At 49.0% G+C, this 11,572-nt stretch overlaps 1 protein-coding gene across 1 annotated transcript; it reads right to left on the bottom strand.

The window, feature by feature from the left end:
• Positions 1–6,083: 6,083 nt before the first annotated feature.
• Positions 6,084–9,217, bottom strand: LOC107112735 (dispanin subfamily A member 2b-like). Its single transcript, XM_015413926.1, has 2 exons — positions 8,877–9,217; positions 6,084–6,830 (listed from the first exon to the last, which is right to left on the bottom strand). The coding sequence occupies exons 1-2, from the start codon at positions 9,123–9,125 to the stop codon at positions 6,684–6,686; spliced, it is 396 nt and encodes a 131-aa protein (XP_015269412.1). The 5' UTR covers positions 9,126–9,217; the 3' UTR covers positions 6,084–6,683.
• Between the last annotated feature and the right edge of the window lie 2,355 nt (positions 9,218–11,572).

Genomic DNA, 11,572 nt, shown 5'->3' with positions numbered 1-11,572 from the left:
TGGGTCCACAAGTATATCTCTGCTTTCTCCAAAGAGGATGATGATTATATTTTGGGATTGCCTGACTGTATCCGCAGCCCTGAGGGCTTGATTTACTCTGGAGATAAACTGTTTGTCCCGACTTCCCTCCGGAGGGAAGTGTTGGACTCTGCCCACGGTTCCAAACTTGCGGGCCATTGGAACTTTGTTAAATCGCTTCAACTCCTCCGCAGGCAGTTTTGGTGGCCCCACATGCGCAAAGATATGTTGGAATTTGTACGCACCTGTCAAACTTGCGCATTGACTAAACCTAGGGGGGGGAAGCCTCCTGGACTTTTGCATCCTTTGCCTACTCCTTCCAGACCGTGGGAAGTGGTCTCTATGGACTTTATCACTGATCTCCCTGTGAGCAAGGGGAACACTGTTATTTGGGTGGTGGTTGATCTGTTTTCTAAGCAAGCCCATTTCATTCCTTTCCCTTCGTTGCCTACCGCACAGAAGTTGGCTGCGGCATTCATGTCTCATGTGGTGAAAATCCATCAATTGCCTACTAAGTTAATTTCTGACAGGGGGACCCAGTTTGTTTCTAAATTTTGGAAGGAACTCCTCGCTATTTTGGGGGTGGAGCAGGGGCTCAGCAGCGCTTATCATCCCGAGACTGACGGCCAAACAGAAAGGGTTAATCAAACTTTGGAACAGTACCTTCGTTGCTTCACTAATTACCAACAAAATGATTGGGCTGATTTGTTACCCCTGGCTGAATATTGTTACAATAACACTGTGCATAGTTCGACTGGCATGTCTCCATACAAGGCTGTCTCTGGGTATGACAGCCCCCCCTTCCTTTCCTGGAGGGGGTCTCTGACCGTCCCGTGGGTGATGCTAATACCTGGTGTTCTTCTCTAAGAACTGCGTGGCCGCTTTTGTGTCAAACTCTCGATGCTGCTAAAGCAGCTTATAAGGCCCAGGCAGACAAGGGTAGGGTGGTGGGATTTGATCTGAAACCTGGGGACCTTGTGTATGTTTCTACTAAAAACATCAAGATGTTGCGCCCTAGCAGAAAACTGGGTTGGAAATTTATTGGGCCGTTCAAGGTGCGCAAGGTGATTAATGATGTTGCTGTTGATGTTGTATTGCCTAAAAATTTGCGTTCTCTGCATTCTGTATTTCACATGAGTTTGCTGAAGAAGGATCCTGGCACCTCTCCATGGAGGCCAACTGTTTCTCCGCCGCCTCCGATCATCCTTGAGGGGGATGAGCATTTTGAAATCGCTGATATCCTTGATTCCAAGCTGAAACGTGGTAAACTCTGGTACCTCATTGAATGGGTTGATTTCGGTCCCCAGCACCGCGAATGGGTGGAAGAAGGGGATATTCGGGCCCCTTACCTGCTTCGTTGTTTCCACAGGAAGTTCCCGGACAAACCGGGAGGTCTCCCGCCCAGCCCGGGAGGTCTCCCGCCCAACCCGGGAGGTGGTGGTTAAAGTGTGTTTTTGAGGGGGCAGTATGTCAGCAAGCTGCCATGGTGTTCTGTGTGACTTCTGGTTGTACATATGTGATCCCTGTCCCTGCCAGCTGACCTATGTGTTTGCCTGCTGTAATGCCAAAGTAAAACAACTGGAGGATGTGAGGGGGAGAATATGCTTCGCTGCCAGCTTGTTATTTCTCGAGCCTGAGAACTGCACCTGTGTTGTGTCTACTGTTTGCCTGGTTCCCAAGATCTGTGCAAGGAACCGTTTTCTCCTGCCCGCCGGCGGGAACGTTATCCATTGGTTCTGTATCTAACTTGAATCCCTTTATCATGTCTGCCCTAACTGTTGGTCCCCAGTTCTAACAAAGAACGTGTTTGAGTATCTTTCCAATGCTTTGAAATAAACTTTGCTTTCTTTGAAACGTGGATTTATTCTCGATGCTTGGGGATCCAACACATACATACCTTTTTCTCTCTACTGATGGACCTGTCTATAAACCACATTGGCTACTTGGTGAGCTCACTCTGGAGCAGGCCACATAGAACTGTCCATTTAAGAAGTAGTCGTCTATTAAGTCAATTCCTGCCACCTTCAGTGTCTGGCCTTGGGACTTGTTGATGGTCATAGCAAAGCAGACCTTAGGGGAGAACTGCAGCCTCTTGAACTCAAAGGGGTTTTGCTGATGGTATGAGTGGTATGCAAGGTCTGAGCACCGACTGTCCCCGAGCACTGCTGGTGAGCAGTGTGGCCTCGATGATGTTCCTGTGCAGGGCCTTCACTTGCAGTCTGGTGCTGTTGCAGAGTTTGGGTGGCTTGAAGTTCCGCAGCAGCATCACTGGAGCCCCTGCTTTGAGGAGAAGCTTGTGGCCTGGGAAGCCAGGAGGGTTGAGGGTGTTGAGGAACTCTACAGGGTAGTGGACCATGTCATCCTTTGCACCACTGAGTCCATAGATCTGTACGCCATTTCTGGGGTTTGGCCTGTGGATTTGCAGGGGGGTGCAGGGCATACTTTTTTTTTTACAAGAATGCTTCTTATTTATGTTACATTTTTTATATATTTACAAAATTGCCTCTCATTTATGTTACATTTAAGAAGTGGAACATAACTATGCATTCAAAACAACATCTGAGCAGATATTAAGCAAGTTCATATGAATTTTCTAGAACCCACACTGTGAGAATTAAATAACTGAATACAGGAAACCACTTTTCTACAAATTTGGGGTATATTTCCATAGTGGATGGGAGTGTGGCTAAAGCCATTGGAGAGGCTGGGCCAGCAACATCGCTAAGGTGATCCTGCTGGGGCAGCCTTCCTGATGGATTAAAGTACCCTGGCCCTGCTCCTACACCTGATAGACACCCGCCTGTCTGGTGTTGGGGGGGGGGCTGTGTTTAAAGGCATCGGGGAGGCTGGGCCAGCAACAGCACTATGGCAATCCTGCTGAGCAAACCTCCCCGATGGCTGTAAGCATCCCACCTCCTCTGCTACACCTGACAGGGGGGAGGAGTATTAGAAACCACTGTGGAGGCAGGGCTGGCAGGATCACTAAGGCATTACTGCTGGGATGGGTTCCCTGGTGGCTTTAAATACCCTGCAACTGCTGCTGCACCTGTCAGGTGTAAGAGGTGTGTGTGTGGGGATGTTTGAAGCCATTGAAGAGGCTGGGCCAGCAGCATTACTGCACCTCACAGGTGGTTGGCCGTTCCTGATTTCCTCAACTGTCATTAGCTCTCTGCAGTCTCCTGTAACTGTTTTTTTTACCTCAGAACACTGAGCTCTGCAGCTGACCAATCAGAGGGTTGGGGGTGCAGGGAGGCAGCAGCCTGGCAGCCACATAGGAAGCAATTTGTTGTTCAGTCCCACAATCAAGTCCAACTCTTCACGACCCCTTTTGACCCCTTTAAGGGGTTGAATTTCTAAAAATCCCTTCTTAGTGAGCATCTACACCATGGTAGGAGCGCTCTCCCCGAATTTCGTGTTTCTAGGTCCAGGGGTTTGGCTGGGCGTTGATTTTACGGTGAGGGGACTTTCTTTTTTATATATAGATTGGCTCTGAACTTGCTGAGACTCAGAGGAAAAAAGATCTTGGGGTCATAGTGGATAGCTCAATGTAAGTGTCAACCCGTGTGCTGCAGCAGTGAAAAAGGCAAACTCTATGTTTGGGATGATTAGGAAAGGGATTGAAAATAAAACGGCTGGTATTGTAATGCCCATGTATAGATATATGGTGCGGTCTCATTTGGATAGTTCTGGTCACTGTATCTTAGAAACGACATTACAAAACTAGAAAAATGCAGAGGAGGACGTCAACCAAGATGATGACGGGTTTGGACTGGAGCACCTTCTCTATGAAGAAAGGCTGAAGAGTCTGGGACTTTCCCATTTAGACAAGAGATGACTGAGGTGGTACATGATAGAGGTTTATAAAGTTATGCATGGGGTGGAGAGAGTTGCCAGATAGAAATTTTTCTCCCTCTCCCAAAATACTAGCACCTGAGGGGATCCAGTGAAACTGATGGGCAATAGATTCAGGATGGACAAAAGGAAATACTACTTTACAGAGTGACTAAAATACAGAATTTGCTGCCAGAAGGTGTAGTGATGGCCACAGGAATAAACAGCTTTTAATGAGGATTAGATTTATGGAGGATCGGTCTGTCAGTGGCTACTAGCCATGGTGACTGAGGGGAACCTCCACATATAGAGCTACTCTGTATCCCAGAGCCAGGCGGCAACATCAGGGGAAGGCCTCAGCCTCTCTGCCCTGTTGTTAGGCCCTCCAGAGGAACTGGTTGGCCTCTGTGTGAGACAGGATGCTGGACCAGAGGGACCTTCACTGGTCTGATCCAGCAGGGCTTTTCTTATGTTCTTACCGCTCCCTCACCACCAAGCAGCAGGAGGGAGTACAGACAAGCAGGCAGATGCTTGGGATGGGGCTGCCCCCACTGTATAAGCCACAGAAGGGCAGCAATACAGGCTGGCCAATGCCCCCCCCCCACACACACACACTTAAGAGATGGTGAGTGGGTGGGTGACTCAAGTGGGCAGGGGAGGAGTGGGGAGAAGAGATTGGATGTATACCCCGCCCTTCACTTGGCGTCTCAGAGCGGCTTACAAACTCCTTTCCCTTCCCCTCCCCACAACAGGCACCTTGTGAGGTGGGTGGGGCCGAGAGAACTCTGACACAAACTGCTCTTTCAGGAATAGCTGTGCCAGAGCTTGTGACTGATCCGAGGTCACATCAGCAGGTGCAAGTGGAGGAGTGGGGAATCAAACCCGGTTCTCCCGGATTAGAGTACGCACACTTGACCACTACACCAAACTGACTAGCAGGTGGGCCAGTGAGCAAGGGATGATGAGATTTCCCCCCCTCCATGAGTCACACAGGTCCCCACTTGTTGTTTTCTAATTCTGTGATCCTAGTCCTATTACATTGTTTATTTGATGTCTTACGCTGCCTGAATTGTTCTTATATTTTGTAATCCGCTGCCGCTGCCACCATTACCACCAACGGTGGTAAGAACATCGAAGTTGAGAATGCCCTTGAACGTAGTACTATTAGAATGCTGCAATGAGCCCAGCGGACGGGCTCGGACCATTTTTCTGGACAATGATGCTATCATTTTTAACAACTTAAGACCGCCTGATAAAAGGAAGCACTTTATTGTTTATTGTTGATTGTAATGTTATTGGATTTTATTGGATTTTATGTGTTTTATGTTCGGGCTATGCCCCTTGTAAGCCGCCCTGAGGGCGGGGTAAAAATACTTAAATAAAATTTAAAAAATAAAATAAAATAAATCCAACTTGAGTCTCAGCAAGAAAGGTGGGCTATATGAATGAGGTAAAGAAATTCATTTACATAAACTACTCAGAGTCTAAAGAGCAGCTCATTTCTACTGAAGAGCTTTCCTGTGTCTGGTAATTCATGGATTACACAATTGTACTTGTTTGTTAATACCTTTAGAATTCCAACTAGCTTTGAACCAGTGTACCTAAAAAGCAGTTCATCCCTATGTGACCCTGCCCATCAGTTGAGATCCTTTCTTGAGGCCCTGCTGTGCCCACTTAGTTATCAGAGGTGAGGCAGCCTTCTCAGTTATGAGACCCCACGTGAGGCTTATGCTCCCACTGTTGCATGCCTGGTGCACCGCCAAAAATTGTTATTCCAAGCTTGCATGCTTGAAAGGCAAGGTAGAAATATTTAAAATGTCAGCTTTGTCATATGCATTTTAGTCTGTATTTATTGTATTTTATATCTGTATTTGCTGGTTTTATATTGTATGTTGTTTTAAATTGTTGTAAGCCGCCCCGAGCCGCTTTGGCGGGAGGGCGGGGTAAAAGCCCAAGTAAATAAATAATAAATAAATACTGCCTCTCGGTAGATATGTTCACTAGGGAGACATCATCCAGGGTGTGTCCATGTTCAATGATGGCTGTGCAGCTCCCGGGATAGGGGGACCACATTAGTGTCTTGGAAAGTTTCTAATTAGAAACATTACATGAATTTCAGGAGGCAGCTTCAAAGCAAATGCACAGGACAATGTTGTAAATTGTCCTTGGAGCTGAAATCAATCTTGTTCCCATGTTAATGTTCAAGAATATAAACTAATATTACACATATTTTCTGATATATTTATAAAACAATTTATTAGCATAGCACTGCCCAAACCTCCTCATTCAGGAGAGCTAAATAGGTATTATTTTTACTACAGAGAAATAGGAAAATATGAAGCATAAAATCTGCTTTCCTTACAGCAGGAAGCAGGGTCTGAAAAAGTATCTGTCTTCTCAGAGGAATTTTATGTGCAATGATCTCATCATTAACCCACTACTGAGCCACAGAAGGACCTCTTGAATGGGTTACATTCAGTTAAAAAGGAGACAGGATGGTTACATTCAATAGAAAAATAGTATCTCAGGTGGGGGAAAGGGCCACTAGGCCACAGGAAGTGTTTTTTAAAAAATCCAACTCTATAATGGTACAGTTCTCAGCATGAAGCCAGCTCTTGAAATGAACACCTCCCTCTTAGAAAACACAGAAGCTTTTCTATGGATAATGCAGATTCTTTAGAATAACCACTGTGGACTCTAAGCAAGGTCCTCAACAAGAAACAGAAACAAGAGTTGGCCAAGTAGACGCCTGTGCGGAAAGAAGACAAGGGTTTGAAAGGGAAATCACACTGCAGCATGGTTCAATAGCCACTGTAGATTCTCCCGCGTAGGTTTCAAGCAGCAATAACCCCTGTAGCAAACAGCAGGGCTATGGTGATGAACAGGAGACTCAGCATCAGGGCTGTGATATTCAGGCACCTGGAAGTGGAGCCGTAGCTGCTGGCACCATTATGGTCACCGACCATTTTGCGATCCCGTGCCTGATAGGAGAGAAAAGAGAAAGATTAACTGTTGGAGACAAGCTGGGAAATACCCCAAAGGTGTATTTGTGGAAAAGCTATTCCCCTGTGCTTTAGCAAAACCCAGACACAAAGAACCACCCCAAAACCACAGTTCTTAAGATCTCTGTGGTACTACCAGATGTGAAGATCATTAAAATCTATCTTGAAAGGAGATTGGATTTATACCCTCCAGCCCTCCACTACCCAAAGGTGTCTCAGAGCAGCTTACAAACTCCTTCCCCTTCCCCTCCCCACAACAGACACACCCTGAGGTAGACAGGGATGAGAGAGCTCTTTCCAGAACTATCCTTGAGATAAGAACTCTGACAGAACTGTGGCTTGCCCAAGGTCATCCAGCAGGTGCAAGTGGAGGAGTACCAGTTTGATTTCCCACTCCTCCACTTGCAGCTGCTGGATGACCTTGGGCAAGCCACAGTTCTGTCAGAGTTCTTATCTCAAGGATAGTTCTGGAAAGAGCTCTCTCATCCCTGTCTACCTCAGGGTGTGTCTGTTGTGGGGAGGGGAAGGGGAAGGAGTTTGTAAGCTGCTCTGAGATTCCGAGTGAAGGATGGGGTATAAATCCAATCTCTTCTTCTTCTAAATTCCCGATAAACCAATTAACTCCTCAACATACACACTACCAGTGCAGTAAAAGCCACACATTAATCTCTAATTTCCCAAGGATCCACACTAGCAAAGAAGAAGAAGAAGAGGAGGAAGAAGAGGAAGAAGAAGAGATTGGATTTATACCCCGTCCTTCACTACCCAAAGGTGTCTCAGAGCGGCTCACAAACTCCTCTCCCTTCCCCTCCCCACAACAGACACCCTGTGAGGGAGGTGGGGCTGAGAGAGTTCTGACAGAGGCTGCTCTTTTCAGAACTAGGACTTGCCCAAGGTCATCCAGCCAGGTGCAAATGGAGGAGTGGGGAATCAAGCCCCGTTCTCCCAGATTAGAGTCTAACCACTACACCAAAGTAAAAGGCAGCAGTACAGTTGACTCAAATGTTGGGGACTCCTACCACTGTTTTCCTTATTAATCAGCCAGGCTGCTGCCAAGTAAAACAAAGAAGTTGCTCACTCCCCATAACTTCACTGCAGGGGGGGGGGGGCTACACCAGGACAGACAGAGGAGGAAGAGACTCCAAGGCCACCCCATACATTCCTTGCGGGAGATTTTCCTCTTCTGAGATTTCTTCTCTCCACCAATGAAGCCTTCACAAAACCCACATCTCACTCCTAGAACGGGGGTGGGGGGGAAGAAGCAGAGCATCCCCCCCCCAGCATCTGGGCAGTTGCCCTAATGAGCCCGACACACACAAAGGGCATCTTCCTAGGAAGACCCACTGGGGGGAAAAGCCTTTGGACTACTGGGACTCCCTCGTGAGTCAAGACGACTCGGTCAGGCTGTTCGAGGGGCTCGCGCTCCCCTCCCGCCGGGCCCCCGGCCCTGAGGCGTGGTTGACGTTCTCAGACTGCAGTGTTCCCTCTAAGAAGAAGAAGAAGAAGAGATTGGATTTATACCCCACCCTTCACTACCCAAAGGAGTCTCAGAGTGGCTGACAAACTCCTTTCCCTTCCCCTCCCCACAACAGACACCCTGTGAGGTGGGTGGGGTTGAGAGAACTCTGACACAAACGGCTCTTTTCCAAGGACAGCTGTGCCAGAGCTTGTGACTGACCCAAGGTCACATCAGCAGGTGCAAGTGGAGGAGTGGGGAATCAAACCCGGTTCTCCCAGATTAGAGTCCGTGCACTTAACCACTGCACCAAACTGGCTCTAAGCTGAGTGAGTGTGAGCTAGCTCACAGTTTTTTAGCCCCCGGCTCAAACATTTTTGCCTGTGCTCAGGAAGGAGGGCTCCAAAGCAAACTAACTGATGCAGCAGCCCAATCTCCTGCTCACAACTTTCATGCCAACAGCTCAGCTCACAAAGTAGCATTTTTGCTCCCAGGGCTCCATGGCTTAGAGGGAGCATTGGACTTCTCCGCCGAGGGAGTGGGACGGCGGGAGCGGGCGGGGGGCTCACCTTGACGGAGAAGGCCAGGGCCATGACCCCGAGGCAGCAGGCGTTGCAGTAGAGGGTGGTGCAGAGGGACCAGACGATGTGGTCGCGGGCGGGCGGCGCGTAGGCCCGCGGGGGCCCCAGGTGGACCACGGTGGTGGTGGTGGCGGCGGCGGCGGCCTCGAGGGGCGACCGGCCTTGCTCTTCCCGCAGCGGCTCGTAGCGGGGCAGGGGCGCGAGGCCCGGGAAGGGGTACTGGGCACCGCTCGCCATGCTCGAGGGGGCTGGACGTCGCCGGGCAGTCGGAGTCGGAGTCTCGCCGGCGCCTTTTCCCCCCCGGCTGCTCTGCCGCGGTCCTCTCTTTGGGGCGGGGAAAGGGGGGGGGGGAGAAAAGGCGGGATGGGCGGAGCGGAGGGAAGTCTTTGGGAGGAATCGAAAGGGAGGCGAGGGATGCCGCCGGGGGGCACGCGAGTGGGCGCACCACCAGCCCTGCCCCGCCAGGCGCACATGTTCTCGGAGCCCTTTACACTCTGCTTTCACACACACACACCCTTCCAGCCCCCTAAAGGTCAAGCTTCCCTTGCTCGAAAGCCAGTCGAGTCCGACTCTAGGGTTGCGGTGCTCATCTCCGAAGAGCCAGCGCTGTCCGAAGACGGTTCCGTGGTCATGTGGCCGGCTTGGGGGGCAGTGTTTTGCTTGTGGGGCCGGCCATTATGTGTCTGTCCGGAGCTGCCACACCACGCTGATGCTTCTAAGCAATGCTCCCTCTAAGCTGGGGAGTCCTGTGAGCAAAAATCCTACTTTGTGAGCTGCTGGCATTAAAGTTGTGAACAAGCGATTTTGTTACTTACTGCGTTATTAGTTTGCTCTGGAGCCCTCCTTCCCGAGCTAAGGCAAAAACGTGTGAGCCAGAGGCTAAAAAACTGTGAGCTGGTTCTCACACTAACTCAGCTTAGAGGGAACACTGCTTCTAAGTAATAACTAATAAATGAATAATAAACACAAGTGCCTTAAAAATGGTCAGAGTGATACAGTTTTATATATATAAATATACAGAAGTATAAGGAAGAGAGAATCAGTGGAAATAGACCCCCCCATTCTTACAGAAACAAAAGTGCTTAGTGTCATATTAGCTTTTCAGTTCCAGATGGAGATTCCCAGAACTGAAACAAGAACCAGCCTGCCCAACAGACACCCTCCCCAACAGTAAAATAACAACAACAGGGATGTACTAAAAGGAATGACAGAGTGGACTGATAGTCCCCTGGGTGTAGCAGAAGCATTCTGGGACTGGATTGACAGGCCCCAGAATGGAATGATAGTCCCTGGGAACAGAATCTGTGTGCTGGGACTGGACCTGTCAGGCCAGTCCCAGCACACAGATTCTGTTCCCAGGGGCTGTCATTCCAGTGCCAGAATACTCCTGCTACTCCCAGGGGCTGTCATTCCAGTGTGAGAACATATCTACTACACCCAGGGGCTATTATTCCACTCTGGGAGCTGTCATTCCAGAGACCTTAACAGAAAATCCATTCTGCGTTTTCTTTGTAACTCTTCTTTTGCTGTAATGTATTCCAAAGGAGCCCAAGCCCCCTACCCTCCAAGCCCAAATAACTATAGCAACTTCCACAAGAACAACAAGCAACACTCCCTCTGAGCTGTGGAGTCTTGAGAGCAAAAATCCTGCTTTGTGAGCTCCTTGCATTAAAGTTGTGAGCCGGCAATTTGGCTGCTGCATCAGTTAGTTTGCGCTGGAGCCATCCTTCCTGAGCTAAGACAAAAATGTGTGAGATGGAGGCTAAAAAAACTGTGAGCTAGCTCACACTAACGGAGCGTAGAGGGAAGACTGGCAACGGCCCTCTCCGATAGGGCAGCGGGGAGAGGACTCACTGGCACTGGGTTTTGATGGATAGGGAAGGCGTTACAGGAAGACGGGTTTCAATGCAATCCTAAAATCCCCCGATTCAGATCACCTGGCATGAGCCTGCTTTGGTTCCTGGGAAGGCCTCGTGGCCGAATCCTGGGAAGGTTTACTCACAAGTAGGTCATGGGGGGTGGGGGGAGAGGGACCCCAGCAGGGAGGGGCCCCGTAAAAACTACTAGGGGGCTGGGCCCTGTGGGCCCCACGTTAGCTATGGGCCTGCCCGCCATTTAAAAATCTTTAACGTTTTGGGGTTTCTCTGTCAGTAACATTGTTTTATATATAACTAGCAGTAAAGCTCATTGTGAAAGCAATACAATGAACTCTAGAAAGATGTGATGTGTAACGAAAGCATAGGCTGGAAGCAGGTTAAGTACATATTAGGAGTATGTAATAGAAAGGCACAAATGTGGAAATAAAGTCTCACATACCTTATGTTACACAATACCTGGTGTCCAAGGTCACACAATGTGGGCCAGAAAATGCAGCCCACAGGTCTCTGTGGAGTCATTTCTACAATTAGGCACCCTCAATTGTTCCCTCTAAGCTGTGGAGACTTCTCACCTAACCTTCAACATACCATTATCTGCCCCTCTGACTGCAGCTGACTTCTGCCCGCCCTCCATCCTGGAGATCAGTTGTAATTCTGAGTAATCTTCAGCCCTCATCTGGAGATTGGCAACAATGATTCCCCAGGAGGGAATGGCTGGTTTGGAGGGTGGAGTGTATGGCATTGTACTGTCTGAGGTCCCACCCCTCCTCAAACCTCAACCTCTCCAGGCTCCACCCATTAAATCTC

Source organism: Gekko japonicus, unplaced genomic scaffold, assembly GCF_001447785.1.
Source record: "Gekko japonicus isolate JY-2015 unplaced genomic scaffold, Gekko_japonicus_V1.1 scaffold1701, whole genome shotgun sequence".
In the NCBI taxonomy this organism is placed as follows: Eukaryota; Metazoa; Chordata; class Lepidosauria; order Squamata; family Gekkonidae; genus Gekko; species Gekko japonicus.
Note: the sequence above shows the minus strand (reverse complement) of the source record. Positions and strands in the feature narration are given on the sequence as shown.

What these genes read in the sequence shown, in the direction of transcription:
- LOC107112735 (XM_015413926.1), bottom strand. Translation starts at nt 9,125, where the DNA reads ATGGCGAGCGGTGCCCAGTACCCCTTCCCGGGCCTCGCGCCCCTGCCC. An exon ending in CCCTGGCCTTCTCCGTCAAG is followed by an intron (nt 6,831 to 8,876) that starts GTGAGCCCCCCG and finishes CTCTCCTATCAG; the next exon opens with GCACGGGATCGCAAAATGGT.